Source organism: Varanus komodoensis, unplaced genomic scaffold, assembly GCF_004798865.1.
Source record: "Varanus komodoensis strain SLA01 unplaced genomic scaffold, ASM479886v1 scaffold41, whole genome shotgun sequence".
Lineage (NCBI taxonomy): Eukaryota > Metazoa > Chordata > Lepidosauria > Squamata > Varanidae > Varanus > Varanus komodoensis.
In genome coordinates this window covers 4,245,807-4,272,913 of record NW_025335954.1, presented here as the reverse complement: position 1 = coordinate 4,272,913, position 27,107 = coordinate 4,245,807, and the positions used below count along the sequence as shown (strand labels likewise).

The following is a 27,107-nucleotide window of genomic DNA, read 5'->3' as shown; positions in this document are numbered from 1 at the left end:
TATAGATGTTTTGGGAAAGGGAGAGAGCTGGTTTAGTCAAAACTTCTGGGCAACAAGATCACCTTTTGTGTCTAGTATTTATAGCCATATGCATGGAAATTGCAGCAAAACGAGGTGTAAATTTCCCTTATTTATCTCAATAGGGTGATAATGGTAAAGCCTAGTTGTCACAATTTAAATGCTAATACTCCAAGACAGTGGCCCATCTTGAGTCACTTGAATGTGGCTGTAAATCACCTAGTGCTGGGTTTGCTGTGAACTTTTGAAGCTGTGATAGATGTAAAAGCTAAGGGTATGCATGAAGGTGATATTCTACTGATGTTCTTCCAGGTCTTCAGTAGAAGAAAGACCTTTCTAGGGTTTTGGTCTGAGCTTGACATGTTTTTCCACTGCTTACAAATTAAGGAGAGACTATCCTGTTCTTGGCTTAGAGTAGGCCAGTGGTAGTGAACCTGTGGCACACCTGCCACAGCGGGCAGGCAGAGCTCTCTGTCAGCATGGGAGCCAAGTCGCCCCAGCAGCTGAGCATTGGATAACAGTGCACATAGGGGCCATGCGCTTGCTCGGAAAGGAGTAGCGGCGCCAGGCGATGATGTCACAAGCCGCAACGCATTAGCTGTGACTTGTCTGAGCTTTTGCATGGCCGGTCAGTGCGCTGCCAAGGATGGATGGATGGATGGATGGATGGATGGATGGATGGATGGATAGATAGATAGATAGATAGATAGATAGATAGATAGATATGCATGGACTGGCTGTGAGTTGTTTTTTCTAAACGAAAACCTCAGTATTCAGGTTTTATTGCAGTGTTGGCACTTTATGATAAATAAGTGGGTTTTGAATTGCACTTTGGGCACTTGGTCTCCAAAAGGTTTGCCATCACTGGAGTAGGGCATCTAAAGTTACACTTTAGCATTCTTCATCTTTGTTGTTATCATCTCTGCAAAATGTCTATATCATAAAAATATCTGATTTAACTATATAAATAGACTCAACTACTTCACAGTCCAACAGTATAATGAGGGACAAATGTTAATAGGCTGGTTGTGTTTTGTGTTTCTGTTTTGATTTTTTCTTTTGGCCAAAAAAACTAATCTGTTGCAGGTCCTACTGATAATCAAAACTTACGCTAGAGAGTGGGAGAATCTGTGCTCTTTAAAGGTTGACTTGCATTGTCTGAAGCCCTGGAATCTTCAAGTAAAGGTTCTCTCTTTGGGATACCAGGGCGGCTCTTTGTGAACCGCCCCAAGGCTTTGTAGTGATGGGGGCGGCATAGAACTGCTTTAAATAAATAAATAAATAAATAAATAAATAAATAAATAAATAAAAAATACAACACCAGACTGTGTTTGGGATGGTGGGGGCTGGAAAGAAGACTGTAGCCATGCCATTCGTTTGGGTGTTCAACACTGCAAAATGACTCTTTGAGTCTTTTAATGAAGAGCAAAACTGTTTTTTCATAAAATGTAGAAAATCTTGTGCAAGTGTTGTTTAAAAGGACATTACTGAGTTGGAAAAGTACAGAGAAGCTCAATAAATACGATCAAGGGCTGAAGCAACTCCCTTATAAGGAGCAGCTAAAATAACTGGGATTTTTTCACTTAGGAAAAAGGTGTGTAAAGGAGGGACATGACAGAGGTGTTTAAAATAATACATGGTGTAGAGAGAGAGGGAGACATTTCTCTCTCTCTCCCATAGCACTTGAACCCAGGGTTATCCCATGAAGCTGATTTGTGGAAGGTTTAGGACAGACAAAAGGAAGTACTTTTTCACACTATATATATTTAAACTATGGCGTTCAGTACCACAGGGAGTGATGATGGTCACCAATTTGGTTGGCTTTAAAAGGGTACTGGATAGGTTTAGTGTTAGAAGGCTATCAGTGGCTACTAACCTTGGCTGACCATGTGCTACTTCCTTTACTAGAGGTGGTATGTCTGCATATGCCTGCTGCTGAGGAACTTGGGCAGGCAGAGGTCTTGCATCCGTCCTGCTTGAGTGATCCCTTGGGTAGCTGGTTTGCCACTGTATATACTGAATGTTGGACAAGATGGACCTTTGGTCCAATCTAGGCTGCCTTTTCTTTTGTTCTTATGTTCTAATATCCATATGACAGTATCAATAGATTATAAATTTGAGATTGAGGTCCACTGAATTGTGTATTTGTGGACTAAGTGAGCAAAGTTGGGAGTAGGGTAGGGTACAGTTGTTTGTATCAATTCTCTAAAAATTAAGGAACTAAGATTGCTATTCCAGAGCAGCAAGGTTATAAGAAAGCTTTCTCTTTTTGTAAGAAGTAGCTACTACTTCTTTGGAGCTGATTTTTTTGGGTGCCATTTAAATAACAATATATCTGCAACACTGAGCACATTTTATGATATTGTGGCACAATAACTCACACTTAAATGTCAATAGAGACACTTGAGAGAACCTACAAGGTTCAATAACTTCTGGTGTGGTTTGTTTCTCCTGTCATCGGCCATTATATTTTTTACAGCTTTTAAATTGCTACAGAGAGAAATTGCTTTGGATTATAATGGATGGTTAAGAGGCTGCCAAGGGTACCCTTGCACGGGGTGGATAAAAGTTCAATACTATTTTGGTTTTATGTGTCTAAGTTCTAGGCTATATAGCTTAAATATAATTTGTTTGACAAATGCATTGGAGTGATGCTGGAGTACAAAACTATACTGTACATTAAGAGAGGCACCGCCAAACTCTTCATCAAAATTTTGGTAGAAGATTAAACTTCAGTTGTTTTCTTGGTTTTCCTAATATAGCTTGGGACTTCTCCAGGACTTCTTAGGCATGTTCTTTTGGGCCAAAGTGGGCCCAAGAAGGGAATTTATATTAGTTTTTCCTTGGAGCATTGTTGTCAGAAACTGGGACACTGTTTGACCCTGTAATTGTTATCGTACTGTGAATTTGTAGAGTCTGGCTGCCAGAAAATAATCCAGTAAGTTCATTTAAAAGAGGTTTATATTTAAATATAAGGATTAATTGTGGTTTTTAATACTGGTTTTATTAGATATTTATATTCAATTTTTGTATGCTGCCTCTGTACTGTTTTGTATTGTTGTTCTGAGACTTTTGTATAAGATGGGATAGAAATGCCCCAAATAAATAAATAGTGGCTTTAGCTAACCAGAAAATGTATGCAAGTGAGTTGGCAGGTTGGTGGGTGGAGTGCTCTGTCCTTCCTCAGGGATCCTCTACACCTAGCATACCAGTGCAGTTCTCCATCCCAAATCTACACACTTCCAGCTACTTGAGTTTTTTCTTTTTTCTTTCTTTTGTGTGATAGTAACTTTTTGGGACTTATTTACAAGACTGGCTTAACAATCGAGTAGCATTTGTGTAATTATTTCAGTGGCTTTTTAATTGCTAATTCAGAAGAATTTTGATCAGTTTGAGATATCCCTATTATTATCCTTATAAACAATCATGTGCACTAGGATAAGTTGAGATGATAAACTGGCCAGGGTCATGCAGGGTACTCCGTGGCTAAGCAGGAATGTGAGTATGTGCTCTTTATTGTCAGTGTTCATATAGATATGTGAAATGTATATAGTCTGTTTTGCTCACAGTGAAACTAAAGCAGCCTGGGTCAGTTTCCATCCACCTGCAGCATGCCCCATAGTCCTTACAAGAGAAAAAGGCAAACCTGTGTGGAGAGTTTAGGGTATTCTAGGAAAGATTTTAATGTGGGGGGAAGAATCAGAGAAATCTGAGTTATAGCAACCATGTAAGCAGAAGTCTGGTCATGCAAATGGACTTCCTCAAGCTCTTCTCTCCCTGCAGCCTCCCTTGTGCCCCACCATCCTCTACAGCTCTCTGGAACATCTTGGGGTGGGGGGCAGGGTGGGAATGAGAAAGTAATTTTGCTAGTTGTTTCCTTTATGATGCCCCACTTTTGGAGGCACCTCACCATCACTGGTGATTTATTCAAATTGTTTCGCTTGTTCCTTCCTGTAAGCATGAGGGAACAGAGCAGAGGCAGCAGGCAGGCAGAAGTGCTGTTGTGCTTTCTGCCAAGGAAAGCAAAGTGCACCAAAAACTGCTGAAACCTGTCCCCTGTATCACAACCCCTCTCCCCCATCCCTTCTCCCTTGAAACTCACTCCCTCACACCACCTTGCTCATGCTAATAAGAGCTTAAGCCTTCTCTTCCCTCTATTGCAACCCTCTCCTCCCTATCCTGTCCGTGCCCCTTTGAAACTCCTTCCCTCCCACCATCTCTGGCGTTTTCATGCCTACCTTCCAGGATGTCCTGCTGCATGGTAAGCCTTCACTCATTAAAAAAAAAAAGTAGACTCCGACTTGGTCATGAAATGTAGAAATCTCAAGTCAAGTCGAGTCACTCGCTCGTGGCTCCCAAGTGGAATCCGAGTCAAGTCACTGTCATGACTTGAGTCAGACTTGGGAGTGAGTAGTTTGACTCAAGCCACCAACACTGTTGGATACAACCTTGCCACTGGAAACATCTTCCAGTCATCTGCTCATCTAAGGACTTTGCTTGTTTGGTTGTTAATTTCCTACCTTGATTTACTGCAAAACCAATCTCCTTGATTACAGATAAACTTTGGTTTCAGGGTGCCCCAGAGAACTTAAGGAACTCACAGTTGTTGTTGTTAGTTCTGAAGTTGTGTCCGACCCATCGCGACCCCATGGACAATATTCCTCCTGGCCTTCCTGTCCTCCACCATCCCCCAGAGTCCACTCAAGCTCACACCAACTGCTTCAGTGACTCCATCTAGCCACCTCATCCTCTGCCGTCCCCTTCTTCTTTTGCCATCTATTGTTCCCAGCATTAGGCTCTTCTCCAGGGAGTCCTTCCTTCTCATTAGGTGGCCAAAGTATTTGAGTTTCATCTTCAGTATCTGGCCTTCTAAAGAGCAGTCAGGGTTGATCTCCTCTAGGACTGACCGGTTTGATCAATTTGCTGTCCAAGGGACTCGCAAGAGTCTCCGCCAGCACCACAATTCAAAGGCCTCAATTCTTCGGCGCTTAGCCTTCCTTATGGCCCAACTTTCACAGCCGTACATTGCAACTGGGAAAACCATAGCCTTGACTATACACACTTGGCAGGGTGATGTCTCTGCTTTTTAGTATGCTATCTAGATTTGCCATAGCTTTCCTCCCCAGGAACAAGCATCTTTTAATTTCTTGGCTGCAGTCCCCATCTGCGGTGATCTTGGAGCCCAAGAAAATAAAATCTGTCACTACTTCCATTTCTTCCCCATCTATTTGCCAGGAAGTGAGAGGACTGGATGCCATGATCTTAGTTTTCTTAATGTTGCGTTTCAAGCCAACATTTGCGCTCTCCTCCTTCACCCGCATCAAGAGACTCTTTAGTTCCTCTTCACTTTCTGCATGAGAGTGGTATCATCTGCATATCTGAGGTTGTAGATATTTCTCCTGGCAATCTTAATTCCAACTTGTGGTTCATCTAGGCCCACCTTTCTCATGATGTGCTCTGCATATAAGTTAAATAGGCAGGGCGACAGTATACTGCCTTGTCGAACTCCTTTCTCAATTTTGAACCTATCAGTGGTTCCGTGTCCAGTTCTCACTGTTGCTTCTTGACCCACATATAGGTTTTTCTATTTCTTTGCACTGTTCATTTAAGAAGGCATTCTTATCTCTTCTAGCTATTCTCTGGCATTCTGTGTTCAATTGTTTGTATCTTTCTCTTTCTTCCTTGCCTTTCGCTTCCCTTCTTTCCTCAGTTATTTGTAAAGCTTCCTCAGACAGCCATTTTGCTTGCTTGCATTTCTTTTTCTTTGGGATGGTTTTAGTTGCTACCTCTTGTACAATGTTGCGAACCTCCGTCCAAAGTTCTTCAGGCACTTTGTCTATCAGGTCTAATTCCTTAAATCTATTTGTCACCTCTACTGTATATTCATCAGGGATATAATTTATGTCATACCTGAGTGGCCTAGTGCATTTCCCTACTTTCTTCAATTTAAGCCTAAATTTTGCAACCAGAAGCTCACGATCTGAGCTCCTGGTCTAGTTTTTACTGACTGTATAGAGCTTCTCCATCTTTGACTGCAGAGCACATAGTCAATCTGATTTCTGTGTTGACCGTCTCGTGATGTCCATGTGTAGAGTCGTCTCTTGGGTTGTTGGAAAAGAGTGTTTGCTATGACCATCGTATTCGCTTGACAAAATTCTACCAGCCTGTGCCCTGCTTCATTTTGTACTTCAAGGCCAAACTTGCCTGTTACTCCAGTTATCTTTTAGCTTCCTACTTTAGCATTCCAATCCCCCATGATGATGAGGACATCATTTTTTTGGTGTTAATTTTAGAAGGTGTTATAGACCTTCATAGAACTGGTCAACTTCAGCCTCTTCAGCACCAGTGGTTGGGGCATAGACTTGGACTACTGTGATGTTGAATGGTTTGCCTTGGATTCCAAATGAGATCATTCTGTCATTTTGGAGATTGTATCTGAGTACTGCTTTTCCAACTCTTTTATTGACTATGAAGGTTACTCCATTTCTTCTGAGGGATTCTTGCTCGCAGTAGTATACCTGATGGTCATTTGAATTAAATTCACCCATTCCTGTCCATTTTAGTTCACTGATTCCTAAGATGTCGATGTTCAGTCTTGTCATCTCTTGTTTGACCACATCCAGCTTGCCTTGATTCATAGATCTTACATTCCAGGTTCCTATGGAGTACAGATATTTACAGCATCGGACTCTCCTTTCATCACCAGATACATCTGCATCCTTTCGGCTTTGACCCAGTCGCTTCATTCTTTCTGGCGCTACTAGTACTAGCCCTCCGCTCTTCCCCAGTAGCATGTTGGACCTTCTGACCTGAGGGGCTCATCTTCCGGCGTCATATCTTTTTGCCTTTTGATACTGTCCATGGGGTTTTCATGGCAAAGATACTGGAGTGGGTGGCCATTTCCTTCTCCAGTGGATCACGTTTTGTCAGAGCTCTCTGCTGTGACCTGGCCATCTTGGGTGGCCCTGCACGGCATAGCTCATAGCTTCATTGAGCTATGTAAGCTCCTTCGCCATGACAAGGCAGTTCATTCTAGTTAATTGCTCTCTAAAACACCATGTTTCCAATGGCCATGTATATTGCCAAACCAATGTAAAAGGTACAGGGTGAGTTTGTGAGTGCAGTAGAAGAGAGAGAAGTGATCCTGGACACAATCTCTAAACAGATTGGGCAGTGTTAGATTTGACCAGTGTGATGATTTGTGAATATTCAAAGTTTGAGCTTTCCAAACTCCTGAATACTATTTTTATGTTAACTAAAAATTAATAATTATTGATTTCTAAAATGGATAATTATTTACATTTATTAGGGCATTTACATGTATTTTTCCATTTCTCCAAGTAAGAAATGTTAATTGTCTGTTAATTGGGTAGACACAATATTATCTGTTTTTTTCAATCCACCTAAGTTAACATTTAAAACTTAAAAGAGCTTGAAGCATACACAGGGGTTGCTTTTGGATCAAATAGCACGCTGAATGTTAACTGGGAGCATAACAAAACTTTATGAACTGTTGTTACCAGAGGAAATGCATATCTTTATTATGTTTTTATAACTAAACATTTAAATCTTAAATGCTCTGTTACTGAGATTGCTGTACAGTATTACCAGTGTATTGTAAATGCCAGCTCCATATGGCTTACAAATAACAGATGGCACTCAGACTTGTATAAAACACACAAATTTCTAATTATTTTCCCCTTTTCCCATTATCACTTTCTATGGACAGGCGTAGAAGACATGGTAACAGTTAATGTTGGGGAATAAAGTCTAAAGTTTATTGTCTGGTCCTTCAGCTGGAAGTAGACATACTACTTGTAAAAGTAATTTTTATTTATCTGAGCTTTAGTATTGTGCTTGCTGTTTGGCAGTAATTCCTATTCTTCTTTGGTAAGAATTATGCCCCAAAGAAGTTACAAATATCCAGATTAAAATAAGTAAAATGAGGAAGGAAAAGGAAAAAACACCAGTCTCACCCATACTAAACCTTGCCGCCTAAGGCAAACCCAAACAGAGCAGCTTCCTCAGTAGTTTGTAGATGTACTAGCCCTAAATAATTCAAACAACATTCTTCCTGGAAACTTGTATAAGTAAACTGTACTTCTTGCAACCTTGAGAAAAAGACATGAGAGAAAATTAGCTTATGTATGCCAATTGTGCTGCACTCTGCAAGGGCTGGTTGTACTCAGGCCTGTCGGCATCTGAGATCCTGCTTATTTTCTGCAGATTGAATGTGTATACTATCTCTCTCTTTAGTATGTTCTTGTTTATGGTGTATGTGTGTGTGAGAGAGAAGAGAATTACTGTTTATGCATCTCAATGCAGTAGTTGTCTACAGAAGCTCATGTGTTGGTATATAAAATTTTGCAGGACTCTTCTTTCTGTTAGTTTACCAAGGTTATAAGATTACCCTTATCTTAAATGTTTCTTTAGACAACTTCATTCAGGATAACGCAGAAAAAAAAATCTTGTGATCCTGGGTTTCAGGATAACCCAGAAAAAAAATCTTTGATGTTCAAAGATAGGCTGGACATGCACATGGTGGGCATGTCGTGAACGGAGCTGGCTGGTGCCGGAGGTCAGACTAGATGGCCCGGGAGACCCCTTCTGACTTGCTCTGTTTCTATATTTCTAAACCAGGCCCCTGACTGGGCTCACATAACACAACAACCCATACCCAAGGTTTTGACTGAACTATGAGTTGTTGTATGAATCCAGTTGTACTGAATATGATTTCTTAACTACAAACAACTCATATTTCAGAACTCCCAAACAAACCATGATTGGCTGTGTTCATACAATATGTGTCATGGTTCAATAGCAACCTACAGTTCACCAACAACCCTCACTCAACTCATCATACTTAACTCTGGGCATGAGCTGTCATATTGTGTGAACTCAGCCACTGAATAATTTTGGCTACAGACTCTAGCAGTGCTCTTGAGCCTTGAAATGTAATTACAAGGGTGGTTGGCCCCTGTGAAGAGAATCCCAATTGTCCCTATCCTCCCTAAGTCACAATGCCTGCTGATAATTGGATTTGGTTGCAGTTGGCTGGCCTGCATACATCCCTTTACCACTGGGTGTTAGTTGTTTTAAAAGTCTTCATGTGCTTTGCTAGAATGAGTCACACATATGAATTCACAGGCTTATTCATTTGCCACTCTTAGCTATTTGAAGAATATCATAACAAAGTATTTAACCACTTGGCTTAATAAATGTTAAAGAATGAACCACATTTATCTTACAGATGTATTTCAAATAGCTCAAAGCCAGGCACTGCTAATTTATCTAGTTCTGCAGTTTTTTATCACTGGATTTAAATGAAACACTTAACAGTGGTTGGTCCAGGAGAGCTCTTTGAGATGCACAAACATTTGTGAAGAACCTTTAGTGAAGCCTTCTTCTGATTGGTGACAACTAGAAGTCAATTTTTCTCAGTGCCAGTCAGGTATACTAGGAGTTGTAGTCCAAAATATCTGAAGGATTCTAGGTGGGAGAAGGCTGCACTAAAAGTTCCTCACAGAAATTTGTATGTGCCAAGAAGCTGGTTTGGTGTTCGATGCTGCAAGTTCTTTCTTTTCTAAATCCACAGTTTTTGGGATTTATTAACACTGAAAAACAGGGATACTGAAAGAAATTTCAGGGCAAACTAGAGTGCATCCAAACCTGGCTGTCTTTCATATTATGGATCCAGCAGTGAAAGTGACTTCATAATATGATCTGTCCATGCCTTGTTGGTTCCATTCTCAGGGTTACTGGGATTTTGCTGAGTATAAGCACTAGGTAAGACTATTCAAACATGAACAATTAAATATGAAATTTGTAAACACTTGTTGATGGTAGGATGCTTCCAGCTGTGCCCATTAGCCAGTGGAATGATACTGCTGGCAGAAAAGATTCCCTCTTCTCTTTTGAAGCCTCCGTGCACACCTGCAAATCTGCTTTGCAGCGTTCAATGATCTTCCAGACAATACTAGTTGTAGAGAATGGTGTGTGTGAGAGGGGAGACATCCCACTACATGAATGGAACTCTGTTCCTGTGGCATTAGATGATGCCACTGGTGGTCTAAATCCTGCATTTCAGTATGATGTAGAAAGAGGAATAGAGAACTTTATGGGCTGCCACTTAATAATCATTAGCTGGACTACCATGCTCAAGGTTCACAAATTATTAAATACAAACATGGTTTAAATGTATATGGTTCAGTGTCCCCCTCCTTGCTAGAATATGTAATGAATGTTAATCTTCTGAACATATACTGAATGAGATCTTTTTCCTAGACATGATATTGCAAGATAACAGAGATTAAAAACTGGGTGTAAGGAACTACCATTGCTGTGTACAATATTAACTCAGTTGGTTTTACCAGCGGCAAGCAGAAATGCTTGCATTATAGAGTCACAAAGTGGCTAACAGCATGTTGTTAAAATTGCTGTAAAATGCCAGCATGATTCCAGCCATTGTTGGCAGTTCTGTTGATCCATCAAATGGAGTAGAATCCCCCCCGCCTCTCTTTGGTGCTACCCTGGAGCTTTAGTGCCTCAGAAGCACCAGTGGAATACAGTGTATTATTCTGTCCATTCTCTGAGAAGGCTAGACAATTAGAAATCTTTGACTTTCAGACAGCTGTCCTTAACAGAATGGCAAAACGTCAAACACATAACAGTTGTTGCATGCTGTCTTCATCTGTTGCCTCCGTATTATTTTCTCTTGCATAGGGTACCAGCTTTGAATAATCTTTACGGTAAATAACAGCCTGCCCAATAGCTGCAGTTCAGGAGTAGACTTGTCATGGGCTTCTTGAGAAGGCATAACTAACTCCTCTTTGTTGGGAATCCGGTAGTGTCATTTGTTCTGCTGTGCTTACCCTGGGATAGGCTTACCAGGCAGGACCATAGAAAAGAATGTGTTATAATAAGTGTTTAAGAATGTTAGCTGTTTCACTTAAACTGACACAGGTCAGAAATTCCAGTTAGAACATGGAACTTGTTTGAACATGAAATTTCCTGGTTTCTGTCAAAATAAGCCTCATTGTTTTATCTTAATTTCTTTTAAAAACACAGTTTATAGCATTATAAAATATGCATTTTTCAAGGCACTTGTAATGTCTCTCTGTTTGGGGGACATTATTAAGAACTCCCATTTATAAGCTCACGTGTGTTCTTTCATTCAAGACTGCAACACCTAATTTCAGGTCTGCATATGGAGTGTGCAATTAATTGTGATAGGAATGTGCCGATTTGACAATGACAAAGGTTCACAGTAAGGGTGGGGCTGTCAGGGACAATCCATAGGTAAAAGTTAAATAGAATTTCTGTACCAAGTGCAGCTGGACCACACAGTGTTTATGGACTAATAATTTGCTAAATTCAAACTTGTTAAAATTGGAAGCTGTGTAATTTATAAGAGCACAAAGCAACTATAACTGTTTTTTTCTTTTGGTCTTATAACTCAAATGGTGTAATTGATTTCTCTTCCACAGACACATACCTTTTTTGGGGGGTATTAAACTTCACTCAGGGTCTGAGACCTCATAAGCCCATATTTCAAGCAGCAGTGAATTTTTATAGCCAGGTTATAAATCCCTGGAAAAATATGCCTTTTTATAACTAGCTGTGACAGAACTTTAACTACTGATCCATGAATACCAGCATGACTACAGTCCAGTTTATTGTAACTGTGGCGGTGAGGCTCTCATCTGTTGAAAGTTTCAATTCCTTTCAATGTTTAGTTATTTCAACTTTGTCTTTCAATCAAGCATTCTCATGTTTGTTAAGATTACGTACATTCAAAACAATTTGTTAATAATCGTTTTGCATAATCCAAGTAAAGACTTCATACTCTAAAAAATTGGGAACGTGCAACTGTTTTTTGGCATGTATAAGCATCTTGATTTTTCTCATCAGAAGATGCATGTTTAGGGTAACATGATAAGATGTTAGCAATTCTGATGTGGGACAGCATTTGAACAAGTTATTTAAATAGAATAAAAATTAAAGATCTGCCTTACTGTTCTACAGGTAAACATTTCTCACTTGTGTTTTTCCCTGCAAGCTGTTTATCGCAACACCATAGATTTATATTCATTTTTAGCAATGTATATTTATATTTTCCTTAATTTATCATCAAAACAAAATGAAGTACAATACCTGCTACCTGTTTCTTGGGCAAATAATTTTTAGTGTTAAGATACTCACAAATACTAAGGAGTTGTACCATTTTGGTGGAATGAACCTTCTCTAGAAGTTCTGAGCCATTATTTTTTGAACTAACTCTCCCACTCATACCACTCCCTCCTGAAGTCCACAATTAGTTCAGTATTACTTCTAGCCCCACCCCCACCCCAGTAAATATTCCTATGCACAAAGTGTTAAAACCCGAGTTTTATATTCTTCTCTTTGGTCTTAACATGTGGAGTAAAGGGACTATAAGGACATACACCCATAGTCTTTATATTCAGGACACTCTGTTGCCCTTCCTTTCCTGGACCATAGGCAGTAGCGTTCAGTTTTTCTGTACTAGAGAGCTGAGAAATTTAACTAATAGAATTAGACATAAATCTCTTTTAAAGTGGGATACTTTATCTTTTTGAATCACTCTTTTAAGGTTTCCAGGTGCAGTTCAATGTTGAGTCAAGTGGAAAAGAGGACACTGAAAGAGGATTTTAGCAGTGTCGCTGGTTGTACAAGGTACACTTACTGAAATCCCTTCCTCTGCACAACTGTTAAAGGTGCAGGTTGCCTGTCCTCTTTTCCACTTGGCCATCCTATCATTGGACCCAGTGCTAACTGGGGTTATATCTCTATGGTCCCATGAGCTTGCTGTATATCCTTGGCCTGTCTTTTAGCCTTGCATCCCGACCTGCAAAAAATGAGAGTGCAGATCAACCTTGCACTGCTGTTGTAAAAACAAATGAGGGTGGCAAATCATTTTACTTGCTAAAGTTCTGCCTAAATGAAAGAACTTTAATGCAAGTGGGGGCTAAAGTGAATCTTATGGTTCTTTTTAGAAGTGATTTGTTCCTGTAGGAGAAAATGAATGCTGCAATTGGTATATTGGTTTTGAAGCTTGCAGCTACCCACCCACTTACCCACCAATTTGGAGGTTCATATTTCTAATGAGTATTCAAATCAAATAATTCATCAACTTCTATCAGGATTGGGGTGCTAAGTTCTGATATTTTATAACCTTTGAAATCTTACCTTAGACTACTTTCTCTGAGGTGAATGCAACCTCCTTTCTTAATTGCTGAGCATGACAGTTAGTTCAGTTGGGGCAGTGCTGAATACCTAGCACCAGCATGGTACATACTTCAGTTGAACATAGGTAGTCTTGGCATGGTGTGTGGCTACATGGAATATTACATGTGTAACATGCACCCTTCTTTTAAAAACTTCTGTTTGAACCAGGGAGAGAAAAACCTAATATTTCATTTCTGTATGACACTCTTCCATGTTTTATTTATAGTAATTTTTGGTCTCTTCTCCCTGCAGACTTTCCTGTAGGCTTTGAATATTAGCAAGTAGTCAGAGAGACTTTTGAGTTGCGTACCATCATGGTTGGTGATGCGGTATAAGATTTCTGGAACCAAATGCCGTTTTTCAGTTACCACCAATTAACATTTCACTTCCGATTTGCAGGAATTGGGTAGCCTTGGTGCATTAGGTGCAACTTCTGCGCTATGGGAAAGAGAAACAAGAGGACAGCAGATAGTTCGTCCTCTGAAGATGAGGAGGAATATGTTGTGGAGAAGGTTCTAGACAGGCGTGTTGTGAAGGGTCAAGTGGAGTATCTTCTCAAGTGGAAAGGATTCTCTGAGTAAGTCCAACTTTCCTTCTGACATGGGCTTTGAGCTTTCTTGGTAGTAGAGCTCCAGGCAGTGTTTCAAATTTAACCTCCATTGCCCTTATTCAAGTGTTCCTTTGAAAACAACATCAATCCCCCAAACCTTCATGGGTGGGATTTTGCTTTCCTCACTCCAGGCATGAGTGGCGTGCATCCATTTAAATGAGTGGGTCACGAGGCAGGAGCCTGGGACCTTTAAAGTGGGTTTTGGAAATACTGGCATCTGCGTTCCCTCTCTCACTTCACAAGAGTTGGTAATTCCACTTGAGTTGTTCACCAGCACTATCGTCTAAATAATCTTCCTCCTCATTTTGAGTTTTCTGTTTTTGCAGGGGTGGGGCAGGGCATTTTGATCATATCCTCCGGTGGCCCTTCTTTGGATTGCTTAGGAAAAATGCATATTACTCTCTCCCTGCTCCATACAGGGAAATGTTAATTCCGCAGTTGTACAAGTACAGAATTTTGGTACTGGGGATGAACCTGAGCATCCTAAATATCTCTGCTTTCAATTAAAAAAAATACCTTTCTAGCCCTTAAGGCTGATTATAATTAAGCTTAAAAGTTGTGGATGATGCTTGTTAAAATTTCCAAAGTCAGGATACCTGATCAGAATTTCCAGGGATTAAGCACTCCAACTTCAGTGAACAGCATACTTTGCTTCTCCTCATAATTAGTAAGATCAAAATAAATTTCTCAAAGCTTGCGGTTTTAGCACAAGGAACATACAGCCCTTTTAACCTATCCTGATTTTAAAAAATAGTTAATGTCAAAGGATTGTCGTACGTGTGTGTTTGTATGTAAATATATCCTGGATATTTGACCTGGGTTCTGGCAGCATGCTTTTTGATCCCCTGAAGTACGGTTATGGTTCATTATTTAAAAGGTCCAGATTTGAGACTGAGGTGTTTTAAATGGATGCACACTACTCAATCCTGGAAGGCAAGTTACCAAGCAGACACAATGAGACATTGCCCTCCTCTGCAGCAATTCAGAAGGAATGTCTTTATAACCTTAATCAGCACTAGAGCAAAAGGGAGGTGATTTCTGTACTTTTTGGGCTTGCAATGATTCAGTTATTTTAAAAGGTTCTGTGTCTACTTCTGAGACCATGCTCTATTAGAAGCTTCCTCATTCTGGTGCCCACCAGATGCAGTGCCTGTCATTCACAGGCAGCATGGCCCAATTCACAGGCAGCATGACTTTTTCAGTCTGAAAAGCACTGGGTTGAGGAAGTTTATTAGAAACTATTTACTTGTATAATTTTGAGGGAAGAGTAGGCACTGCTTCAGTGTTCCAATGTGCCTGTGATTTCATATACTAGTTTAAATGCCGGGAAATATCTTTCTCTCTCCCATTCCCCACATTCCCTTTTCTTTGTTTAACATTATGCTTAAGTCTTCTTTGAAATTCAAGTGCTCGCTTTTCACTGGCCCCAGTAAAAATGGTATGATATAGTTGCTATTTAGTATTTAGTTAATATCTCTGGTACTGTTTTTTGGGCAGCTTGTATTTCTCAGGAATAAATCCTTTGCATTTTTTATGCATTAAAGCAACTATGAAATACAAGGTATTTCCCTGAACTTGTGGGAACATCAGACATAACCAATTGTGTGATAATTCCCTTATACCCTTACTACCCATCTCTCTGAATACCTTTTCTATTGTTTCTAATTATTCATCACCCTTTGAATGTATAAGGGACTATGTCTAGAAGCCAGAGAGTAGGATAGTTTCAAATCTCTGCCCACTCCCGCCAATCCATTTTTAAGCACAAGCCCTGTGAAGGAATAAAGGTGGCAGGGACGGATGATACTTTAATTAAGTGTCTCCATAAAATTCTTAGAAATCAGAGGACTGTGTGCTTGGAACTCTTCCTACCGTGGTTGAAACAAACTTCAGCTTGCCACAGAGCTGTATTTTAAACACTGAGAGATTAACAACAACCCCTTTTTGGGCTAAACCACATAGTGGTTCTGATCCCAATTTTTGTAGTGGTGGTGTAAGTGTTCCAGGCCCCAGTGTGGATCAGGACCACTGCACATGGGTTGGTGGTTTAAATCTGCCTATCCAGCTGCTTTCTGCCTTAATGGGGGCCGAAAAAAGAAAGAATTTCTTTCTTTCACTGAAATTCTTTCATTCAGAATTTATTTCTCTCCCCCCCCCCAGCTCCCCAGCTCCTTTAGCACTAGTAGAGTCCCTGAACATGGAGGAGTGGTGCATGTGGTGGTCCCAGTCTGTTTCAGGGCTCTACACACTTACACTGAAGTTTTTAGAAAAGGTTAGATCAGGTACACAGTATGCATTTAACATAGCATGCAGTTTAACCTTCTGGGTAAAGGTTCATGAAAATCAAGTCTACTGTATTTTGTTTTGCAAATGACCTTTCTTCTCTAAGAAGGTGGAATAGTTTTTTTTCTCCTTTAAAGATCTTTTTTAGATGAGAATTCTTCACTTACTCAGGTTTTCTCTCAATTGATGTCTGTAATCATATGATGGGAACACTTTCAATTTTTTTTCTCTTTTGTTATCTCTCCCCCACATGGTTGCCCTTCTCTTATTATGTCAGGGAGCACAATACTTGGGAACCTGAGAAGAACCTTGACTGCCCTGAACTGATTTCTGAGTTTATGAAAAAATACAAAAAAATGAAGGAAGGTGAAAATAAGCCCCGGGAGAAATCAGAGAGCACCAAGCGGAAGTCAACCCTTGCCAACAATACTGAGGACATCAAAGCCAAAAAGAAGAGAGAGGTGAGTTTTCTGCCTTTTTATTTCTACTGCCAGGTATCTTTCTCTGTCTCAGTGATAAGCTCCTTTTAGCACTGCCTGCATGGGCACGTGCTTGTTTTTCCTTGCTTTAAAATTGCATGGAAAAAACTTCAGGGTTTTAAGTTTAAAATATCAGGAGTTGAGAAGGTTTCTTCTTAAAACAAAACCTCAGGTTGCCTCTGCTTCATTTGTGCCAATTTTCACACTCCTCTCGGGGAAAGCTACCCTGTAAAACAGGATGAGCTAATTGCAAACGGTCATTGTAAAGAAAAGAATCGCTAAAATAATTATGGCCTTTAAAATATAATAAAGATTATAAAGATTAACAATCAAGCAGGGAAGCCTCTCAGTACTATCTAGAGCAGATTAAGATCTAAGGAAATGCAATTTACCATTTGAAAGGCTACAGCAGAATTCCTTTTAGAGACCTTTTCTAATTGTGACAATAAACAATTCTACACCATATCTACCGTGTACATTCCCTGTCTCTTTGTCTGGGAGAAATAGCTCTGAAAGCAGTGACAAGGCACTTTTAGGAATTCTCTGCTAAGGATGTACTACCCAAATAGCTGACCATTGATGATGTAACTGGAGGATGCTCACAACAGAAGTGCCAGTTCTGTGTGGAAGTGGTAGGGGATTTGATTTTGAAGATTAATCTTGTAGGGTTTCTGGAAACAGATGCTTTTTTGATATTGATGGAATGCCTCTTTCACAGTAGCCCTGTTCTTGCAGTAGACCCTGGCTAACACTTGGGCGACCAAGGAGGAGTATTTAGATCCCCATGCTAAGCAACTAAGTATTATTTCCCAATTACATATATACTGAATACATTAACAGTTTTTCAGTTATAAACCTGCAGCACAGAATACTGCAATGTGTGTGTGGAAACTGCATTGCAGGGAAATCCGGTGAAGCCTATGGATTAAGGGCAGCACAGGTGGTGGTTTTAAATGGTAGTGTGCACATGCTGGTGCTTCTAGGTTTCTTGTTCCTTCCTGGTCCCTATTTGTTTGCAATGCAGACTGCAATGAGCACATGACCAGTCTGGGCCAGACAATCAATTAATGCTGTAATAAGGCAAGCAGTTTGCCAATGTTTTGCTTCTTAGGCTTACACAATTCAGATTTAATGCACAGCAGTGAAACCAACAGTTTGGGTAGCTACACCCTGGATGAGCCCTTGAGGAAAATTACAAAGCGCTACACGGGAATGCAGTGAGAAAAGCCTTTGTTGAGGCTAGCAAGGAAAAGCCAGACATACTCTTGTAGGAGTCAGTATGCTGTGTTCTGCTTTTAGCTAAGAAAGGGATTTGTGGGCTAAACCCATACAATTCATTTAGAAAATGCAAGTGACTTCAGAGTGATTAGGTTTGTCTGCATTCTGTACTGAGGAAATGCAAAGTTCTGTGACTATATGATGCCAATATAATTCCCCTGCCCCAAATAATTCATTCTACTAATGATGCAGAGTAGGTCAAAAAGACACGCAAAGCAATGAAATATTGTTCTTTCCATTTTTGCCACTTCTGAAATGCCATGAAGAATTGCCTACATGTTCAGTTGCAGGAACATCTTTGTAGTCTTGAGAACCAGATACTTAAAACAGTCTGAGATTCTCACGAATTTCTGTGCCGTGTCCCACGTAGCCACAGTCTTGTCTCCAAATGAGAAAATATACATTGTTCAGGTTATGATGTTGTAAAGACAATATTCTTGCTGACTTAAGTTATGGGTATTGGAAATATGGCGAAGGTCAAATCTATCACCTTGGTTAAAGCTTAATTGCATTTCCTCTTTATTTAAAAATGTGTTGCATTTGCTAGTCAGTGCATGAGGAGACATGAATGAGTACATGGGTTATTAAAACACATATTTATAGGAGAACGTGAACATATGAAATTCTGGATAAATGAGGATCTGTTGAGTGGCATTTTATGTCTTGTCTTTCCATTCCTGGAGGAGAAAAATCTCTTGCAGTTCTGTGTGTTCGTTATTTTTTTATAACCTTATTTGAAGAAATGCCCTGCCCTTTACAGCTGTGTCTGTACAAAATTATAGCTAAGTCACTAGAGATTCAAACCTGCACTGCTACTGTTGGCCCTTAATGAAATCATAAGGGGTAATAAGGTCGTATATTTCATATCCAGCAGGTTATCCTTAGTGCGTTTGGATTACAGTTTTATAACCCATTATGTATTCTCCTTAAAGTTTGGGAAGTAAAACTGTCCACTGTGAAAATGAGTAGTTTGGTCTCTGCTAAAGCATCCTGTCTCCTCCAGCATTTTAACTTGCCATGAATCTCCCTTGGAGATGTTGCCTGGTGTTTTTCCGAATCAGACCATTAGGACTGGATGCAGACATAATGTTTAACCGTGGTTAGTGGTAACCACAGTTTAAAACCTTAATATTGGTTAATGATTCAAAATGTATACCAAAGCACAGTTTAGACACTTGAAGAGACCATACTTCAAAATTGGCATGATCAGGCAGCTGCCAGGACTCGTAAGCCAGCAAAGCGCTTGCAAGTGATCCACCTACCATCATTGTAGGTCCCTTTTAGAAAATATGGTGATTATGCCACCATCCTGAAAGGAAAAAGGAGATGCAATTCCAGGGCTGGCTAGCCAGACTAACTCTGCAGGAACCTTGCTGGTCATCAGTGCCTTCTGTGTTTTACTTTAATGGCTTTGCAGTCTGGTAACTCAAGAGTCCCTGTCCTGTTGCTGTTCGCAACAGTAGCCTGGCCAGCCTTTTCTAGCCCAGATGCAGATCTTAGGCAGGTGTGTTGAGATGACACTGCATGGCTAGAACGCCTTGCCAGAGAAGAAGAAGAAGAGTGATCGGTGGAATAGAGTCTGCCTCAAAACATCATGAGCTCATTCCTGCAATTCTGGCAATCTTGTATTCCATTCCTTGCATAGCAGCATAATAGCATCAATGATGCCTACAAGGTAGGAGGAGGCTGATGGCAGTCAAGGAGGAGGTGTGAGTAAGCATCTGTGATATCCCTGGTAGTCTAGTACAGCACTGCATTTCTTTCCCATGCTGCTCTTATTGACAGCTTTTTAGCCTGTCCTGGCCTGTAGCAGCAGCTTGCTGACTTCGGCTGTTGTGTGCACGCATGCAGACAAAGCAAGAAGGGCCACTCCAGGACTCCTGTCCAGGCCCCGTAAAGTCTGCAGCTGTCCCCGCTGCAGAATGATGCCCTTCCTCCTTCTGGAGGTGTCCCCATGTGATGTTGGATCCTCCTCTGCCTTGTCCAACTGAAGGGAGATGACACAGTTCAGGTAAAATTATCTACCCCATTCTCTACTGATCAAGGATTATAAATCCTTTTAGTCTAAGAGGCAGCCACCTCTACAGTGACATCTAGTAATAACTTTATCTCAAATCATCATTCCTCACCATGTTTTTCTTCTCTCTATGTAGAAGGAGGTGGCTCTCATTTTCAGTAAAACGGATGTAGCTCTTCCAAAAAGTTATCCACTTGTTACATTATCTGCAGTTATGTTCTGGTCATTGCAAGGGCATTGTAGAGTTGGAAAAAGTGCAGAAAAGGGAAACCAGAATGATCAAGGGACTGGAACGGTCCTTCTAGGAAGAAACATTACCATATTTGGAGCTTTTTAGCTTAGAAAGCAGGCTAGCTAGATGGGAGCATGATAGAGGTGTATAAAACGTATGCATGGTGTGATGTGGATAGGGAGGAATTCTTCCTTTTGTGTAACACTCAGTATGAGTGAGCGAGGGAGAGAGATCCAGTGAAGCTGTATAGTGTGGAATTCAAGAGAGATTAAAGGAAGTATTTCAGAGAACACTGGCAAACTATGGAATTTTCTCCCTCAAGGTGTAGTTATGACCCCCAATTGAGGTGGCTTTAGAAGATGATTTATGCAAGCCAAGGCTAGTGATGGCAGAATGCCAGCCCAGGTACAGGAGATAGGCTCATTTCCTAATCTGGATGGCATTACAGTCTCTTTGAAAGATCAGGTTGGTAGTTTGGGGGTAGCCCTATATTCATCACTGCTAGCTTACTTGGTTCACTGGATGACTTTAGGCCAATTATTTATTCTCAATCTAACCTACTTCACAGGGTTGTTGTGAAGATGAAATGGAGAGGAGGACCATGTAAGCAACCTTGGGTTCCTTGAAGGGGAAAACGGTGGGCTATAAATATAACATGTAAAAATAAACACATACATGAATAAGTGTAACTCTTTTACTAGAGGAAGTGCACTGGGTTCCTGTTTGCTACTGGGCCAGGCATGTTGCTACCTCAGAACCCTTTGAATTTCCAGAGATTTCCTTTCATTCATTACATCTCTATACTGCTCAGTAGCCCATGCTCTTTGGGTAGTTTTCATAAATTAAAACCACATTGTACATAACAGAAAAACCATGAACATGCAAACACACAGCACACATACATATAAACCATTTTAATTGGTCCCCTACTTTTGCGAAGGAGAAAAGCTGCAATAGATCTGAACCTCAGCAGGTAGAATTCTGACCATGACAAAACAACTGACTGATTGAAGTAAGATCACCATCTCCATGTCAAGCAGAACCACCCCCACATCTCGAGTATGCCTGGCTACATGTGTTGTGTGGAGGACATGTTGGGACAGTCCTGTGGTCACAGAAACCATGAACTCCTATGCCGCAGCAGATGTGGGGCCCTCAGCATGAATGTAGATATTCCCAAAGCCAATAATCTGGGGGACCTCAACAGCACACCCAAGACTTATGTCAGCTCACGTAGGAAGACTATTGAGCAGCGCAACAGAAGACATACCAAAATAATCCTCAATCTGTCCTCCTGGCCCCAGCATGAGGTACAAACGCTTAAGATGGACAGAATGCCTGCAAAGGAAGATGGAATTCCTATAGAACACCCCTCCTGCATCTTCAAGTCTGCCCTCATGCTGAAACAAATATGCTGGTAGGCACAGCTAGGAGTTCTTCCTGATCAACCACCTGTTCAGGATAATGCATATGTTTGTCCACCACATCCATTATTAGGAATGAGGGAGGCCTTATTTTAAACTGATCTGACATTTAAGAGCAGAATCCAGAGACTGGAAGGCAGACTGAAAACACCAAACCTGTGGGGGTGGGGGGAGTGCCAGGACATTGCACAGCTGTTAACTGCCAGGGTTGTGGCTGGCTAGTCCTTCTCCCAACATCATCTCTCTCTCTGCATGTAACCATATTAAATGGGGCCCCACAGGTCCCTTATGTAGCCTAATATCCTATTTTCCAGGCAAATGACCAGATTATACAAGAAACAACCCCCGCATGCATGCGCAGAATCCAATCAGTCAAGTGTTTGATGTCTTCTCCCACTTCACACCTGGGCAGATAAGAGCTATCCTGTGGGACAAATACAGTTATGCTCACATGACTCCAGTCCTCTGACAGCTTCACTGGCTTCCCATTGAAGTCCGGGCCCAATTCAAGGTGTTGGTGATCACTTATAAAGCCCTAAACGGCTTGGGTCCTGGCTACCTGAAGGAGCGCTTACATCCATATATGCCCGCCCGCCCCCTGAGATCTGCGGGAGAGGCCCTTCTCCGGGAACCTTCCGTGAAGGAAATTAGGAGGATAGGTACTCGGAGGAGGGCTTTCTCTGCAGTGGCGCCCAATCTATGGAATGCGCTCCCCAGAGAGGACCGCCCGGTGCTGTTGTTATTTGTTTTTCGGCGCCAGGCAAAGACCTTTTTATTCAAACGTCATTTTAATTGTTAATGTTATTTTTATTTTAAAGTTTTTTTGGCCAGGGCGACTTATTTTATACAGTTACGTGTATTTTATATTGCTATTTATGTATTTTAATTTATTTATTTGTAAGCCACCCCGAGGCTTCAGCGAATGGGGCAGCCTAGAAATTTTCTAAATAAATAAATAAATAAATAAATAGTTGGCTCACATAGGCAACTGGCCCGAAAGACTTTTCCTCCTCCTGCTCTGGCCTTCAATGGAAGTGCTGCTTATTCCAGAGAACAGCTGAAAAAGCAGCCTAGAGCAGGGCCTGGGAGATAGCAAGTTGGTTTACCTGCCCAGCATGATATCCTGGCTACCTTTCTGTATTGCTGTGAACTTAATAGCACCTCTGCAAGCCCTTGCAAATTAAGAGGCCTTCCAGGAAACAAATCCAGCTGGCTCAGATTGGCTATCAGTCTGGCAGAACATTTCTTCCTTCTTCAGCTCTATCCAGGGAAGCAAAAACAGCCAGATAAGCAGTCCAGGGCATGGCAAGTTAGTTCACCTAACCCAGGGGTCAGCAACCCACGGCTCCGGAGCCGCATGTGGCTCTTTCATCCCTCTGCTGCGGCTCCCTGTCACTCAAAATATGTATCACAACCGCCAATGTAGGACACCCACCATCACGCGATTTATTGAGCTTTTCGACCCCCAGTAGGCCAACCATGGATAAATCCAAGAAAAGAAAAGTTTCAGAAGAAAACAGAACGTTTAATGGTATGTGGACAGATTCATTTGCTTTCACTGCTGATGAGACTGGTTTCCCAGTATGCTTAATTTGTGGTGGGAACTTGGCAAACAACAAAAAGTCGAATGTTGCAAGACATTTCCAGAATAAACACACAGCCTTTGCTTAAAAATATCTGGATGGAGATGCAACACACTATATTTTTTTTTTAATACATGGCATAAAGGTAAAAAACGATAAATGCAGTGTTATCTTCATTTTAGATGTCAAAAGGGTTTTGTGGCTCCTGGTGTTTTCTTTTCTGTGGGAAATGGGTCCAAATGGCTCTTTGCGTGTTTAAGGTTGCTGACCCCTGACCTAACCTGTATGATGTCCTTCTGTGTTCTCACCTAGTTTTCTTGTGCTTAGAATCCCTCTCCCCCACCATTCTTCCTCTTCCCTATCCATACACCTAAGTCATCTCAGGTTCTTCACCTGACCTAGTCCCATGGAATTAGCACTAGTGCCAGTACCTCTCTGTCATGCATCTCTGATATAGAATGCCATCCCTTCTCCCATTACCTTAAAATTCCCATGAATTATTTTATGGCATCTGGTATCAGTTTCCTTCCTTCTCAAAGGTTTCCCTTATTTCACTCTAACTCTTTGTTTGAGATTCACAATCATCTTCCCCTGCCTCCTGTGTTCAGTCCCATTCCCATTCTCTCCTTTCAACTTCATGATTTACCCACCTTCTGCTGTGCAGTTAAAACACAAGAACTGTCAAGAGCAAACCAAATGTAGCACATCTGTGGAAACTGGGTGTCAACTAATGCAAGGGTGGAATTGAGATGGGGTCTGTGAAGGAAGGAGCAATTTTGGAAGATATGGGTATAATTGACTCAGTTGTGCAAGCTGATGGCATTCTGGGTTACATTTGCATTCCAGATGGTACCCATAATAGCTGCTGTGTTTAGCATGGGTCCCCATGATAATGGGTGGGTTTGTGATCATCATAGTCTTCCACTCACAACTTGAGAACTGCTATGGCCAATAAACTGAATCAGTAATGACATGCTCTCTCAGGACACGCATGGCTTTTCTTCATGGTCTCTGCCTGCGTGGAGCCTGTTACTGGGATGATTTACTTTGTAAGAGAGCTTTGGTGGGAACCCCTCCTCCTGCCACCCATTATAAAAGTTCCTACTCTTTCCCTCAGTTTTTCTTCTACTACTTTCAGTGCCTTGGAAAGTTCCTCTCCTTTAATGAGCTGTGTCAGCATTTTTCTTAAACCTGTCTTCTTAAAAAAGAGTGCCTTTTCCTATAAAAGCTGTTCTTTTTTTTCTTGCTCCATGGCTACTCTACCCTTACAGTTTACCTTCAAACAGACAAACAAACAACCCTCTTCTTCATTGCTCTTGATCTATTTCTCCTTTTTTCTACTCCTGTTCTGCTGCATTTCTCCTTCCTTGTCTTCTCCCAATGGCATTGAAGACTCCCTTGCACAAATGTGTGAGGTGCAGATCGGTTACCCAATGGATGGGCACTCACTTTTCCTTCTGTGTCTCAGTGATGGGTATCTGGTTGACCAAAGCCCTTCACTGCCAGGCTTTCATGAAACAGGCAAGAAAGCATCAGGCTGATTGCTTCCAGGAGGAACTGTGGAACAAAGCTCTCAGAGCGGTGGATGCCACTAACCCACCAGAACACCCCATCCATCAACTGCAAGATCCACATCCTCACCAAGGTGAGCCCTCAGCCAGAGTTCAGTTGCCACCTCTAACTCTGGGGAAATCCTTGAAACTGGAAAGGTGAAGAAGCTAGCCATAAAAGCTGAGGAGGCTACATTAAAGGAGTCATTAGCCATTAAACATAAGTAGTGGCAAACTGGCTCGCATTTTGTCCCAAACCCTAGGGAGCCACCTGTCCAAGGTGCCCCTGATGCAGAGCCAACCCAGTGCTGGAGCCACTCTTAGCTTCAGTCTTGGAGGGAAAGATCCAGGACATACCACTGCCCCATCTTCTCTTGGATGTTCTGAGCACAGGGCTCTCTGCTGTTCCATCACTAGCATGCCAGCAAGTGGAAGAGACTGACAGACAAAGGGATTGTTCCTGCTCCCACGTCTTGGATTGGGACGGAACATCTACATACCCGCCCCCCCACACCTTAACTGAGAATTTGACCCATGGGGCTTTCTTCATATTTCACAGACCCCGCATACGACCCATGGTTTAGACTTGTTTATTGCCCTGGCATCTATGTAGGATGAGACTGAACTGCCAGCATTCTTGTGACTGGCCAACTACATGTCACAGGCTGCTTGGAGGTACTGTTTGACCATGCCTACAGCCACCCTTGAAAGAGGGGCTCCAAGACTTCTGTTAGTCAGCCTCTTCAGAAAGATCAAAGAAAGGAAAGATGAAAAGCTCAGTTAGCAATGCTCCTTCACATTCCAGATCTGTGAAAGCCAAGAACAACAAATAGATGAAAGTACAGAATTTGAACTGAAAGATAGCTAAACTTAAATCTTTGTTTGCTAATGAAACTTGATTGGGTAGCCCTGAGCAAGCTATTCTCTCAGTCTAGCTTACTTTGCAGGGTTGTTATGAGGATAAAGAGATAACATGTACTGCCTTAATTGGAGGAAGGACAAGATACAGAAGAAAGTACATTAAAATAAATTCAAACAAGAAACCAAATTAAGGCTTAAGCTGTCACTAATGAAATTAATACCTCAGAGAAGAAACCCCATTTAACAGAAACAAAATAAAATCTATTAACTTCAATGCAACAAAAATACCATCATTGCCTATCTAAAATGTAGCAAAGAGGAGACCAATCTCACCTCCATGAGGAAAGAATTCCACAGCTGGGGTGCTTTCCCAGAGAAGGCTTTCTCCAGTCCTCTATCCAACTCGGACTCCATCAGTAGCTGGACACTTAAAATCAGACCCCCATCCTGTGTTTTTCTTGTTTAGAGCACAAGCTCATTTAAGGCATGGGTCTGCTGCTGCCATGTGTAGCTTGGCCTCTTGCCTCAGCCATCTGCTGCTGACTGGTACCACAGAGAGTGGTCAGGTCTGGACAGCCATGGGAAAAAGAAGCCACGACAGCTTCATGATTTGCCTACTAAATTCTTGTGGTGCACAGCTTACTACGAGTCACTTGAATCTGGCAAGATAGGTGCATGGTGGAAATGGCTTCAAAAGCACCCCAGAAACACTGGCTTGTTGTAGGTTCTGAGGTGGCTTTGAAGCCACCCCCACGTGGACACTTCACTAGGTTCAGACAACATGACAAACCATGTCATGGGGGTAATTAGGCAAACCGTATCACGTATGCCTGGCACATGTTGGGGTGCAGAAAAGAAGTCACTATGGCTTCTTTTCCTCATAATCATCCAAATCCAGACAATGCCCGGTACTGTGCCACATTGTGACTGCTTAGGGATTGTAACAAATAACAGAAGTTGCTGATAAAACTTTCAAAAACATAACTAATGTTTAGCTAGCACACTATTCAATTACTTCTCTGAACAAGAGACTTTACACAGCATACCTTTACTTTAAATCAGTTATCCTATTTCTTCCAAGAAATCTAATAGTTATAGATTTGTGCCATGTTAGCTTCAACAGCCATTGGTATTTTGAGGTACCAAAAAAACAGACTCAATAGCTCTGCGTAACATATATACCTGTCTAAATGGATGCTTGCTTTAAGAGCTCTATTCTTGAGTAAAGTACCAGTTTGTATCCTGAACCTGAGCCCCTCATTCTCCCCACCATCATTATCATTTTGCACCAAGCATGTGTGAGAAAGCGGCATCATATTTTACAGTTTTCCACTCAGTTTTATATTGTTTCTAACCCTTTTATGAGTTTATTTTATAGTGTTCAAACCTAAAGCCAGAGGCAGACAGAGGCAGACAGGAGGTTATATTAGCTGTCCTGAATCTAGAGTTTGATCTGGGCTTCTTTTGCAATATTAAGCAGAGAAATGATGTACAGTGGCAACATTTTTGGGATGTTATAGTCCTTGA

General features: G+C 41.3%; 1 protein-coding gene across 3 annotated transcripts in view; it reads left to right on the top strand.

Annotated features, from left to right (window-relative positions):
* The window catches only part of CBX5 (chromobox 5), a 55,411-nt gene that overhangs the window by 16,043 nt on the left and 12,261 nt on the right, over nt 1-27,107 (top strand). For all 3 annotated transcript variants that reach the window (XM_044443269.1, XM_044443268.1, XM_044443267.1), the window contains 2 exons: nt 13,663-13,840; nt 16,434-16,617. In XM_044443269.1, coding sequence (XP_044299204.1) covers nt 13,704-13,840; nt 16,434-16,617 — 321 coding nt within the window. In that variant the 5' untranslated portion in view covers nt 13,663-13,703. The remainder of the gene's footprint in view (nt 1-13,662; nt 13,841-16,433; nt 16,618-27,107) is intronic.